We start from the raw sequence: 13,945 nt of genomic DNA on the forward strand, positions 1-13,945 counted from the left end.
CTGGTCCTCCAGGACCATTGTGACTCTAACCTGTCTATCTGGTCCTCCAGGACCATTGTGACTCTAACCTGTCTGTCTGTCTGGTCCTCCAGGACCATTGTGACTCTAACCTGTCTGTCTGTCTGGTCCTCCAGGACCATTGTGACTCTAACCTGTCTGTCTGTCTGGTCCTCCAGGACCATTGTGACTCTAACCTGTCTGTCTGTCTGGTCCTCCAGGACCATTGTGACTCTAACCTGTCTATCTGGTCCTCCAGGACCATTGTGACTCTAACCTGTCTGTCTGTCTGGTCCTCCAGGACCATTGTGACTCTAACCTGTCTGTCTGTCTGGTCCTCCAGGACCATTGTGACTCTAACCTGCCTGTCTATCTGGTCCTCCAGGACCATTGTGACTCTAACCTGTCTGTCTGGTCCTCCAGGACCATTGTGACTCTAACCTGTCTGTCTGTCTGGTCCTCCAGGACCATTGTGACTCTAACCTGTCTGTCTGGTCCTCCAGGACCATTGTGACTCTAACCTGTCTGTCTGGTCCTCCAGGACCATTGTGACTCTAACCTGTCTGTCTGGTCCTCCAGGACCATTGTGACTCTAACCTGTCTGTCTGGTCCTCCAGGACCATTGTGACTCTAACCTGTCTGTCTGGTCCTCCAGGACCATTGTGACTCTAACCTGTCTGTCTGGTCCTCCAGGACCATTGTGACTCTAACCTGTCTGTCTGGTCCTCCAGGACCATTGTGACCCTCATCAGGATGTCTCTGACTGCACTCCCCAGGACGGTGGTTCTCTGTGTGGGACGCCACTCAGAAACAAGACAGAGAATCATGGTAAACAACCAGAAATCAACAGCATCAACTCCAGCTATAGTTGAGACCAGGAGGCCTGACCAGGAAACTCTTGTTTTAGATCATATTTAGGGCCCTGAGTGTTTCTCAGTCAGGAAAACCTCCAGGCCCTCCCTCCATATGAGGACTGTAATAGGAACTCAATGGCTGGTTTCCCAGACAGATTAAGAATAGTATAGGACTAAAAATCATTCTAAATGTAGAATTTAAAGAGCTATGATGTTTGTTTTTACTAGTGCGTTCCCCCTCAGGTCTGGTACCAGAGAGCCCCACCTTCTTCAACTCCAGCCCGTTCAAGGCCCTCTCTCCCCAGACGCCCAAGTTCCTCAAGTCTCTGCTGTCGGTCAGAGAGGAGAGCAAGACCAAGAGAGTCCTGGAGGCACGACCACTACTGGGACAGGAGGTATGGGCCACAACCATCCTTCTCTCTCTTTATCCACCCATCCCTCTCTCTCTTTATCCATCCATCCATCCCTCTCTCTCTCTCTAGTCATCTCTGGCCCCTTTTATCTCTCCTCTCTCTTTATCCATCCATCCCTCTCTCTCTTTATCCACCCATCCCTCTCTCTCTATCCATCTATCCCTCTCTCTCTCTTCTTCTCTCTCTCTCTCCCTCTCTCTCTCTCGTCATCTCTGGCCCCTTTTATCGCTCCTTTCTTTGTCTTTCCTTATTTCCTTTCCTGTGTTTTGCTTCTTCATCTCCTTTTTCTTCCCTGCCGTTCCCATGGTTTCTCTTCATTCTAAGTCCAGTGACATCCCTCCTTGTCTGCAATGTGACAGTATGACAATACGTCAGTAGTAGTCATTGAAAACAGGACATTTTCCCCATTCTAAGTGAATCCAGTACACACAGACAGATATTTACTACATTCGACAGCTACTAATTCTACTAAACCTGTCTGATGATTGCTGATTGTTCTGGCTGAATGTGATCTGCTCACATACAGTGCCTTGCAAAAGTATTCGGCCCCCTTGAACTTTGCGACCTTTTGCCACATTTCAGGCTTCAAACATAAAGATATAAAACTGTATTTTTTTGTGAAGAATCAACAACAAGTGGGACACAATCATGAAGTGGAACGACATTTATTGGATATTTCAAACTTTTTTAACAAATCAAAAACTGAAAAATTGGGCGTGCAAAATTATTCAGCCCCTTTACTTTCAGTGCAGTAAACTCTCTCCAGAAGTTCAGTGAGGATCTCTGAATGATCCAATGTTGACCTAAATGACTAATGATGATAAATACAATCCACCTGTGTGTAATCAAGTCTCCGTATAAATGCACCTGCACTGTGATAGTCTCAGAGGTCCGTTAAAAGCGCAGAGAGCATCATGAAGAACATGGAACACACCAGGCAGGTCCGAGATACTGTTGTGAAGAAGTTTAAAGCCGGATTTGGATACAAAAAGATTTCCCAAGCTTTAAACATCCCAAGGAGCACTGTGCAAGCGATAATATTGAAATGGAAGGAGTATCAGACCACTGCAAATCTACCAAGACCTGGCCGTCCCTCTAAACTTTCAGCTCATACAAGGAGAAGACTGATCAGAGATGCAGCCAAGAGGCCCATGATCACTCTGGATGAACTGCAGAGATCTACAGCTGAGGTGGGAGACTCTGTCCATAGGACAACAATCAGTCGTATATTGCACAAATCTGGCCTTTATGGAAGAGTGGAAAGAAAGCCATTTCTTAAAGATATCCATAAAAAGTGTTGTTTAAAGTTTGCCACAAGCCACCTGGGAGACACACCAAACATGTGGAAGAAGGTGCCCTGGTCAGATGAAACCAAAATTGAACTTTTTGGCAACAATGCAAAACGTTATGTTTGGCGTAAAAGCAACACAGCTCATCACCCTGAACACACCATACCCACTGTCAAACATGGTGGTGGCAGCATCATGGTTTGGGCCTGCTTTTCTTCAGCAGGGACAGGGAAGATAGTTAAAATTGATGGGAAGATGGATGGAGCCAAATACAGGACCATTCTGGAAGAAAACCTGATGGAGTCTGCAAAAGACCTGAGACTGGGACGGAGATCTGTCTTCCAAAAAGACAATGATCCAAAACATAAAGCAAAATCTACAATGGAATGGTTCAAAAATAAACATATCCAGGTGTTACAATGGCCAAGTCAAAGTCCAGACCTGAATCCAATTGAGAATCTGTGGAAAGAACTGAAAACTGCTGTTCACAAATGCTCTCCATCCAACCTCACTGAGCTCGAGCTGTTTTGCAAGGAGGAATGGGGAAAAATTTCAGTCTCTCGATGTGCAAAACTGATAGAGACATACCCCAAGCGACTTACAGCTGTAATCGCAGCAAAAGGTGGCGCTACAAAGTATTAACTTAAGGGGGCTGAATAATTTTGCACGCCCAATTTTTCAGTTTTTGATTTGTTAAAAAAGTTTGAAATATCCAATAAATGTCGTTTCACTTCATGATTGTGTCCCACTTGTTGTTGATTCTTCACAAAAAAATACAGTTTTATATCTTTATGTTTGAAGCCTGAAATGTGGCAAAAGGTCGCAAAGTTCAAGGGGGCCGAATACGTTCGCAAGGCACTGTATGTTTATCTATTGTGTGAATGGGGAGCTCCATGCTCTACATCTATTGTGTGAATGGGGAGCTCTATGCTATAAATCTATTGTGTGAATGGGGAGCTCCATGCTCTACATCTATTGTGTGAATGGGGAGCTCCATGCTATAAATCTATTGTGTGAATGGGGAGCTCCATGCTCTAAATCTATTGTGTGAATGGGGAGCTCCATGCTCTACATCTATTGTGTGAATGGGGAGCTCCATGCTCTACATCTATTGTGTGAATGGGGAGCTCCATGCTCTACATCTATTGTGTGAATGGGGAGCTCCATGCTCTACATCTATTGTGTGAATGGGGAGCTCCATGCTCTACATCTATTGTGTGAATGGGGAGCTCCATGCTCTACATCTATTGTGTGAATGGGGAGCTCCATGCTCTCAATCTATTGTGTGAATGGGGGGCTCCATGCTCTATATCTATTGTTTGAATGGGGAGCTCCATGCTCTAAATATATTGTGTGAATGGGGAGCTCCATGCTCTAAATCTATTGTGTGAATGGGGAGCTCCATGCTCTAAATCTATTGTGTTAATGGGGAGCTCCATGCTCTAAATCTATTGTGTGAATGGGGAGCTTCATGCTCTACATCTATTGTGTGAATGGGGAGCTCCATGCTCTAAATATATTGTGTGAATGGGGAGCTCCATGCTCTAAGTCTATTGTGTGAATGGGGAGCTCCATGCTCTAAATCTATTGTGTGAATGGGGAGCTCCATGCTCTAAATCTATTGTGTGAATGGGGAGCTCCATGCTCTAAATCTATTGTGTGAATGGGGAGCTCCATGCTCTACATCTATTGTGTGAATGGGGAGCTCTATGCTATAAATCTATTGTGTGAATGGGGAGCTCCATGCTCTACATCTATTGTGTGAATGGGGAGCTCCATGCTATAAATCTATTGTGTGAATGGGGAGCTCCATGCTCTAAATCTATTGTGTGAATGGGGAGCTCCATGCTCTAAATCTATTGTGTGAATGGGGAGCTCCATGCTCTACATCTATTGTGTGAATGGGGAGCTCCATGCTCTACATCTATTGTGTGAATGGGGAGCTCCATGCTCTACATCTATTGTGTGAATGGGGAGCTCCATGCTCTACATCTATTGTGTGAATGGGGAGCTCCATGCTCTACATCTATTGTGTGAATGGGGAGCTCCATGCTCTCAATCTATTGTGTGAATGGGGGCTCCACGCTCTATATCTATTGTTTGAATGGGGAGCTCCATGCTCTCAATCTATTGGGTGAATGGGGAGCTCCATGCTCTACATCTATTGTTTGAATGGGGAGCTCCATGCTCTAAATATATTGTGTGAATGGGGAGCTCCATGCTCTAAATCTATTGTGTGAATGGGGAGCTCCATGCTCTAAATCTATTGTGTTAATGGGGAGCTCCATGCTCTAAATCTATTGTGTGAATGGGGAGCTTCATGCTCTACATCTATTGTGTGAATGGGGAGCTCCATGCTCTAAATCTATTGTGTGAATGGGGAGCTCCATGCTCTAAGTCTATTGTGTGAATGGGGAGCTCCATGCTCTAAATCTATTGTGTGAATGGGGAGCTCCATGCTCTAAATCTATTGTGTGAATGGGGAGCTCCATGCTCTACATCTATTGTTTGAATGGGGAGCTCCATGCTCTAAATCTATTGTGTTAATGGGGAGCTCCATGCTCTAAATCTATTGTGTGAATGGGGAGCTTCATGCTCTACATCTATTGTGTGAATGGGGAGCTCCATGCTCTAAATCTATTGTGTGAATGGGGAGCTCCATGCTCTAAATCTATTGTGTGAATGGGGAGCTCCATGCTCTAAATCTATTGTGTGAATGGGGAGCTCCATGCTCTAAATCTATTGTGTGAATGGGGAGCTCCATGCTCTAAATCTATTGTGTGAATGGGGAGCTCCATGCTCTAAATCTATTGTGTGAATGGGGAGCTCCATGCTCTAAATCTATTGTGTGAATGGGGAGCTCCATGCTCTAAATCTATTGTGTGAATGGGGTTGCTCCATGCTCTAAATCTATTGTGTGAATGGGGAGCTCCATGCTCTACATCTATTGTGTGAATGGGGAGCTCCATGCTCTAAATCTATTGTGTGAATGGGGAGCTCCATGCTCTAAATCTATTGTGTGAATGGGGAGCTCCATGCTCTACATCTATTGTGTGAATGGGGAGCTCCATGCTCTACATCTATTGTGATACCATCTCATCCAAAGCGCTGATGCGCTGCACTGAACTAGCATGACATTTAGGATGCCAACCATGTCCATCTAATACACATGGTTTTCCATTCAATGTGGTCTGCATGTCTGTATCACCAGTTCCACTAACTAACTAACTCTACACCCTATGGACTGTGCATGTATGTATGTTAACTCACCTGCTCCATGCATGCCTCCTGTGTGACTCCCATCTGCAGAGCATGCGCTCCTCATGTGTGGACAGCTCTGTGCTGCTCCCCCCTCCCTGCCACGGCCAAGCCCCCTGGCGCAGGCCCAGAGCAGGCAGCGAGGGCCACCGCAGCCCCTCCACCGCCACCCTCACCCCCTCCACCCTCACCCTCAGTACCTGCACCAGCAGGAAGCTCAGCCTTACACTGCCACACACCGCTGTAAGTCACACACACACACACACACACACACACACAAACACACACACATACCATGAATACCTTGAAGTGAATACGGCATGAAGTTCATGATGTCATCAGCTTGTGTTTTTTCCAACATCCTCTCAACCAACCACCAGTCCATCCATGGTTACAGTCGCTGTCCTCAATGCATTTTAATATCATGTAGTAGGTGGTAGGCTCCAGTGGTGGCTGGTGACACAGTCAATCAGAAGACGGCTCTTTGTAACAGCTGGAATGGAAAACATTGAATGGTATCAAACATATCAAACACTTCTTTGATTCCATTCACTCCATTCAACACCCCCACCAGCCTCCACCGATAGGCTCCCCTGATAGGCTCCACCGATAGGCTCCACCGATAGGCTCCACCGATAGGCTCCCCTGATAGGCTCCACCGATAGGCTCCTCTGATAGGCTCCCCTGCAAGAAAGAAACAGTAGCTGACATTGTCTCTGGTGCGTTCTGTCCTGTGTCCCTGTCTGTCCCTGTCCTGTGTCCCTGTGTGGTGTCTGTCCTGTGTCCCTGTCTGTCCTTGTGTGGTGTCTGTCCTGTGTCCCTGTCTGTCCCTGTGTGGTGTCTATCCTGTGTCCCTGCCTGTCCCTGTGTGGTGTCTATCCTGTGTCCCTGCCTGTCCCTGTGTGGTGTCTGTCCTCTGTCTGTCTGTTCCTGTGTGATGTCTATCCTGTTTCTCTGTCTGTCTCTGTGTGGTGTCTGTCTGTCTCTGTGTGATGTCTGTCTGTCTCTGTGTGATGTCTGTCTGTCTCTGTGTGATGTCTGTCTGTCTCTGTGTGATGTCTGTCTGTCTCTGTGTGATGTCTGTCTCTGTGTGGTGTCTGTCTCTGTGTGATGTCTGTCTCTGTGTGGTGTCTGTCTCTGTGTGGTGTCTGTCTCTGTGTGGTGTCTGTCTCTGTGTGGTGTCTGTCTCTGTGTGATGTCTGTCTCTGTGTGATGTCTGTCTCTGTGTGGTGTCACTGTCTCTGTGTGGTGTCTGTCTCTGTGTGGTGTCTGTCTCTGTGTGATGTCTGTCTCTGTGTGATGTCTGTCTCTGTGTGGTGTCTGTCTGTCTCTGTGTGGTGTCTGTCTCTGTGTGATGTCTGTCTCTGTATGATGTCTGTCTCTGTGTGGTGTCTGTCTGTCTCTGTGTGGTGTCTGTCTGTCTCTGTGTGATGTCTGTCTCTGTGTGGTGTCTGTCTGTCTCTGTGTGGTGTCTGTCTCTGTGTGATGTCTGTCTCTGTGTGATGTCTGTCTCTGTGTGGTGTCTATTCCAGGACTCTGAGGAGGAGACAGACATGGCCCTGAGTTTGGGTCTGGGCCCTCAGGACTTCCACAGCTTCCAGTCCTACATCCCAGAGGACTTTGCCAACTTTGAGGTGTACAACGCTGCCCTGGAGAGCCAGGAGGGGGGGGCGGGGGGCAGGGGAGAGCTGAGGGGGGGTCGGGGAGGTGGTGGAGGGGTGGAAAGAGAGGGGGCTCCCCGGAGCCCCACCGCCAGCAGCTGCACCAGCGGTTACTTCTCCCACAGTGCCTCAGACGCCACGCTCTCTGACGTGCCATTCGGGGCCAGCGACAGCTCCGACCAGCTCAGCGCCTCCGCAGTGGCTCAAGACAGAAATGACCCTGACCGGGAAACCCACAACCTCCACCCCCACGAGTCCCCCTCCTTCCACTGCACCAGCACGGCCCGAGGCTGTGTCCAGACCAGAAGTGTCTCGCCGTGGGGTGACACCCAGACCCCTGCGTGTCCCCCCGGCGTCCCCTCCCAGCCCCTCCCCACCACCTCCCCCTCCTCCCCTGTCAGTATTCCTAACTGCTCAGAGCAGCCACCCTCCCCCTCCTCCCCTGTCAGTATTCCTAACTGCTCAGAGCAGCCACCCTCCCCCTCCTCCCCTGTCAGTATTCCTAACTGCTCAGAGCAGCCACCCTCCCCCTCCTCCCCTGTCAGTATTCCTAACTGCTCAGAGCAGCCACCCTCCCCCTCCTCCCCTGTCAGTATTCCTAACTGCTCAGAGCAGCCACCCTCCCCCTCCTCCCCTGTCAGTATTCCTAACTGCTCAGAGCAGCCACCCTCCCCCTCCTCCCCTGTCAGTATTCCTAACTGCTCAGAGCAGCCACCCTCCCCCTCCTCCCCTGTCAGTATTCCTAACTGCTCAGAGCAGCCACCCTCCCCCTCCTCCCCTGTCAGTATTCCTAACTGCTCAGAGCAGCCACCCTCCCCCTCCTCCCCTGTCAGTATTCCTAACTGCTCAGAGCAGCCACCCTCCCCGCGGCCCCGCAGGTGTGTCCTCAGCATCAGCCAGGAGTTTACAGACTTCAAGGGGGCCGACAGCATGGAGGATCTGGGTGAGCTGGGACACTTCCAGTCTGGGGATGCACCACACATATCCCCTGTCCCAGCGGAGGAGGAGAAAGGGGGCTCTGGCAGCAGGCACCAGACCTCTGACAAAGACCTGGTCGTCATCAACACACAACAACAACAACATAAATCTCACCCCGATAACGCCCGGCTCCCTCAGCCCCACTCACACCTCCACAACGGCAAACAGTGTATCGGCAGCGCAGCCGTGCCCTGCCCACCACCCTCCAGCCCGCCAGGCCAGCTAGCAGGAGGAGAGCCCCAGATCCAGGAGCCAATCCAGGGAGACCTACCTCCAGGGAGCCCCTGTCCCAGCCCAAGCTGCCCGAGCCCCAACCCCAGCAGCACTGAGGCCTCTGGGGACTCCTGCAGCGGGGACGAGGGCCCTGGTTCTCCGGTGGCCCAGCTGCCTGACTGGATGGCCCCCGGGGAGCAGGTATGGGTGGGGAAGAGGGGCGGCACGGTGCACTACGTCGGAGGGGTGGAGTTCGCCAAGGGGATCTGGGTCGGGGTACAGCTGGACCTGGCTGTGGGTGAGTGGCTGTTTAGTTATCAAATGATGTTCTGTGTAATAATGATGTACTGGGATGCCTCCCAAACAGTACCATATATATATAGGGTGAGACTGTCATTTGGGACATTCTCTTAGAGTGTTGGTGCTCTGGCAATACTTAACTGACCTTAGCTGGACCTGTGAGGAACCTGGCGAGTGTTTGAGATGTATGGTGAATGGTCACATGACTCCTGAATATCCCCTCTGTCTCCACTGTCCAGGCAAGCACAACGGGACAGTCCAGGGGAGGGTTTACTTCCGCTGTCCTCCAGGCCACGGGGTGTTCGTCAAGCCCTCCTGTCTCACTAGAGGACCCCCCTCCATGGACACCACAGACCCCCAGCCTCTGGTCCGATAAAATTCCCAGTCTTTCCAGGAATCCCGGTTGGAATGTTCCCAGAATCAGGAGGGAATAAGAAGGAACTCCAGAATCCTCAAACCAGCATTTCTGGAAAACCTGGGAATTTGGGGAAAGGAACGTTCCACCCAGGACTAATCATCTAAAGGGGGTACCCAGATCCAGAGCCGTTCCTACTAGACCAGGGCCAGATCCAGAACAGTTCCTACTAGACCAGGCCCAGATCCAGAACGGTTCCTACTAGACCAGGGCCAGATCCAGAGCCGTTCCTACTAGACCAGGGCCAGATCCAGAACAGTTTCTACTAGACCAGGGCCAGATCCAGAACAGTTTCTACTAGACCAGGGCCAGATCCAGAGCCGTTCCTACTAGACCAGGGCCAGATCCAGAACAGTTTCTACTAGACCAGGGCCAGATCCAGAGCCGTTCCTACTAGACCAGGGCCAGATCCAGAACAGTTCCTACTAGACCAGGACCAGATCCAGAACAGTTTCTACTAGACCAGGGCCAGATCCAGAGCAGTTTCTACTAGACCAGGGCCAGATCCAGAGCCGTTCCTACTAGACCAGGGCCAGATCCAGAACAGTTCCTACTAGACCAGGGCCAGATCCAGAACGGTCCCTACTAAACCAGGGCCAGATTCAGAACAGTTCCTACTAGACCAGGGCCAGATCCAGAACAGTTCCTACTAGACCAGGGCCAGATCCAGAACAGTTCCTACTAGACCAGGGCCAGATCCAGAACAGTTCCTACTAGACCAGGGCCAGATCCAGAACAGTTCCTACTAGACCAGGCCCAGATCCAGAACGGTTCCTACTAGACCAGGGCCAGATCCAGAACAGTTCCTACTAGACCAGGGGCAGCTGTCAGCGCTCAACAGCTGAGCCCCAAAACCAGCTGTTCTTCTCTCATTCTCACCCTCCCTCTGTTCCACTAGACTTCCGATCATGTGTCCTGTCTGTTGGTATGAACGTCTGCTTCCCCTTTAACATACCTGTCCCATGCGTTTTATGAAGGCAAATCATCGTTCAATATCCTTGTTCACTGAAAGTCAAACGCACACGTCCACCGTTTCTGCTGTGTTATTTTAGCTAGAGAGCATGTAGATGGATAGACATGACCCAGGCCTGTTTATCTGACGGTAGTGTCATTGAATCAGCTCAGCAGCTCATATTCCTGTTCAAACACCAGGTCTTCCCGGAGAGGTGACAGAGAGTTGTCATCTGGGGTGTGTGGATCCAGAATGGACTCGTGTTGATGACTCACTGATATCCGGATCGGTTATCCAAGTCACTGTGATATGTCGTCAGGGGTTACCAAAGAACTAAGGTTTCATATCTGCTGTTTTAACTGGTGTGTGTGTGTGTGTGGGGGGGAGGGGGGGGGGGGATATGATATGTGTGATATGTGTGTCTAATATAAACAGTGCCTAGGCCACGAGTCCTCCTCAGTTTCTCCACTGTCCTACATTGTGCCTCTCAAGGGGATGGAAACGGAGGTGTCCATGTTGGATCTATGCTGTGTCAAATATCTGAATTAAGCGACTAGGCTTCTTCTGGGTCGTATTCACTAGGCACAAATGGAAGAAAACAGACTGAAAAGGGGAAGGAATACATGAACTCCTCCAATAAGAAACTCGCTGTTTTTGTTTTGCGAAACATTTTCCGTTGCAGAACGTTGTGCTCTGCTGTATGTACACGAATGAATAGGATCCCGGTTGTGAGGATTACTTCACTGAGTATACAAAACATTAAGAACACCTGCTCTTTCCATGAGATAGACTGACCAGGTGAATCCAGGTGACAGCTATGATCCCTTATTGATGTCACTTGTTAAATCCACTTCAATCAGTGTAGATGAAGGGAGGAGACGGGTTAAAGAAGGATGTTTAAGCCCTGAGACATGGATTGTGTATGTGAGCCATTCAGAGGGTGACAAAAGATTGAAGTGCCTTTGAACGGGATATGGTAGTAGGTGCCAGGGGTACCGGTTTGTGTCAAGAACTGCAACGCTGCTGGCTTTTTCACACGCAACAGTTTCCTGTGTCAATCAAGTATTTTCCACCACCCAAAGGACATCCAGCCAACTGGACACAACTGTGGGAAGCATTGGAGTCAACATGGGCCAGCATCCCTGTGGAACGCTTTGGACACCTTGTAGAGTCAACATGGGCCAGCATCCCTGTGGAACGCTTTGGACACCTTGTAGAGTCAACATGGGCCAGCATCCCTGTGGAACGCTTTGGACACCTTGTAGAGTCAACATGGGCCAGCATCCCTGTGGAACGCTTTGGACACCTTGTAGAGTTCATGCCCTGAGAATTTAGGCTGTTCTGAGGGCAAAAGGAGGTGCAACTCAATATTAGTAAAGTGTTCTTAATGTTTTGTATACTCAGTGTGTACTATAATGCATTGTGCCTCTCAAGGGGGTGGAAACTGAGTCTAGACTGGGCCTGACTGAAGGCTGGCTGGCCTGATGCATTATGACCTGAAGCTCACAGGCATTTACAATGCCCTCCACCAATCCACTGGACTGTTACTGTTAGGTTGAATGCCCTCCTCCAATCCCCTGGACTGTTACTGTTAGGTTGAATGCCCTCCTCCAATCCCCTGGACTGTTACTGTTAGGTTGAATGCCCTCCACCAATCCCCTGGACTGTTACTGTTAGGTTGAATGCCCTCCTCCAATCCCCTGGACTGTTACTGTTAGGTTGAATGCCCTCCTCCAATCCCCTGGACTGTTACTGTTAGGTTGAATGCCCTCCTCCAATCCCCTGGACTGTTACTGTTAGGTTGAATGCCCTCCACCAATCCCTGGACTGTTACTGTTAGGTTGAATGCCCTCCACCAATCCCCTGGACTGTTACTGTTAGGTTGAATGAGTAACGATGAAGCCTACCGAAGCCTACAGTGATTTGCTCTGACAGCATTTTCTATGTTAATTTGACTAATGAGTAACATTTAATTATTTTTTTAGAGGTAATCATGTCAACAAATGAATTGAGTTTATTTTACAGGGAGACGTGTATGAACAGGGATGGACACTATGAGGAAATGGGAGGGGAGAGATGATGTCAAATAGTTTTATAACCTGAATGATGAACCATGTCTCTGACATTTTGTATTTTATTGGAGCTGTGGATGTGGCTAGCTTTGGTCCAGGGGGTTAGTGCATTCCTCGCTAACGCCCTGGACCAGAGCTAGTTGTGGCTAACTGTGGTAGAGAGAAATATCATTTTAAAATGCTGTAATTTCAAGTAAATAAGAAAAGAAACCCAAGACCTTACTTTAAAGACAAGATCAAAGCTGCTCTCCCTAATGAGGAGTTGTACATATAAATGTATTTGAACATAGTATTATTTGCAATATTATAATGTACAGAATTGTATTTATAATGTATCTCAACAAACTGTTTTAATTGGTACAAAGATGTTCTAGAATACAGAACGTTTACAATCTAAACACTTGTTGTGTGTGTGTGTGTCGCTTCTTATTTGCATTCAATCAATTGAGTCAATGCAGGTATTTATTAAGACTTGTGCAACTATTTCTTCCTGATTATAGTCTCGTTGAAGTGTTTGAGTGTAATTCAAGGTGTCGAGTAGGAATAATTATACGGAACAAAAATATAAACGCAACGTGTAAAGTGTTGGTCCCATGTTCCATGAGCTGAAATAAAAGATCACAGACTTTTTCCATACACACAAAAAGCTTATTTCTCTCCAATTTTGGGCACAAATTTGTTTACATCCCTGCTGGTGAGCATTTCACCTTTGCCAAGATAATCCATCCACCTGACAGGTGTGGCATATCAAGAAGCTGATTGAACAGCATGATCAGTACACAGGTGCACCTTGTGCAGTTTGTCAAACAACACAATGTTACAGATGTCTCAAGTTTTGAGGGAGTGTGCATTTGGCATGCTGACTGCAGGATTGTCCACCAGAGCTGTTGCCAGACAATTTAATGTTAATTTCTCTACCATAAGCCATCTCCAATGTCATTTTAGAGTATTACGTCCAACTGGCCTCACAACCTCAGACCACGTGTAACCACGCCAACCCAGGACCTCCACATCCTGCTTCTTCACCTCAGACCACGTGTAACCACGCCAAACCAGGAGACCTCCACATCCTGCTTCTTCACCTCAGACCATGTGTAACCACACCAACCCAGGACCTCCACATCCTGCTTCTTCACCTCAAACCATGTGTAACCACGCCAAACCAGGAGACCTCCACATCCTGCTTCTTCACCTCAGACCACGTGTAACCATGCCAACCCAGGACCTCCACATCCTGCTTCTTCACCTCAGACCACGTGTAACCACGCCAACCCAGGACCTCCACATCCTGCCTCTTCACCTGTGCTGTTGTCTGAATACCAGAGGAGTATTTCTGTCTGTAATAATGCCCTTTTGTGGGGGAAAACAAATTCTGATTGGCTGGGCCTGTCTCCCAAGTCAGTGGGCTTATGCCCTCCCAGGCCCCCCATGGCTTCTCCCCTGCCCAGTCATATGAAATCCATATTTAAGGGCCTAATGAATTTATTGAAATTGACTGATTTCCTTATATGAACTGTAACTCAGTAAAATCGTTGAAGTTGTG

General features: G+C 48.7%; 1 protein-coding gene and 1 long non-coding RNA gene across 2 annotated transcripts in view; both read left to right on the plus strand.

Moving 5' to 3' along the window:
• The window catches only part of LOC135519809 (kinesin-like protein KIF13A), a 107,785-nt gene extending 97,082 nt beyond the window's left edge, over positions 1–10,703 (plus strand). The window contains exons 33-37 of the mRNA XM_064945021.1: positions 729–825; positions 1,095–1,246; positions 5,863–6,054; positions 7,344–8,961; positions 9,203–10,703. Coding sequence (XP_064801093.1) covers positions 729–825; positions 1,095–1,246; positions 5,863–6,054; positions 7,344–8,961; positions 9,203–9,339 — 2,196 coding nt within the window. The 3' untranslated portion in view covers positions 9,340–10,703. The remainder of the gene's footprint in view (positions 1–728; positions 826–1,094; positions 1,247–5,862; positions 6,055–7,343; positions 8,962–9,202) is intronic.
• A 34-nt stretch (positions 10,704–10,737) lies between these two features.
• Positions 10,738–12,800, plus strand: LOC135520896 (uncharacterized). Its single transcript, XR_010452463.1, has 2 exons — positions 10,738–12,130; positions 12,171–12,800. It is a non-coding gene; the product is annotated as an uncharacterized LOC135520896 (long non-coding RNA).
• The last annotated feature ends 1,145 nt before the right edge of the window (positions 12,801–13,945 follow it).

The sequence above is a fragment of the Oncorhynchus masou genome, chromosome 29 (genome assembly GCF_036934945.1).
Source record: "Oncorhynchus masou masou isolate Uvic2021 chromosome 29, UVic_Omas_1.1, whole genome shotgun sequence".
In the NCBI taxonomy this organism is placed as follows: Eukaryota; Metazoa; Chordata; class Actinopteri; order Salmoniformes; family Salmonidae; genus Oncorhynchus; species Oncorhynchus masou.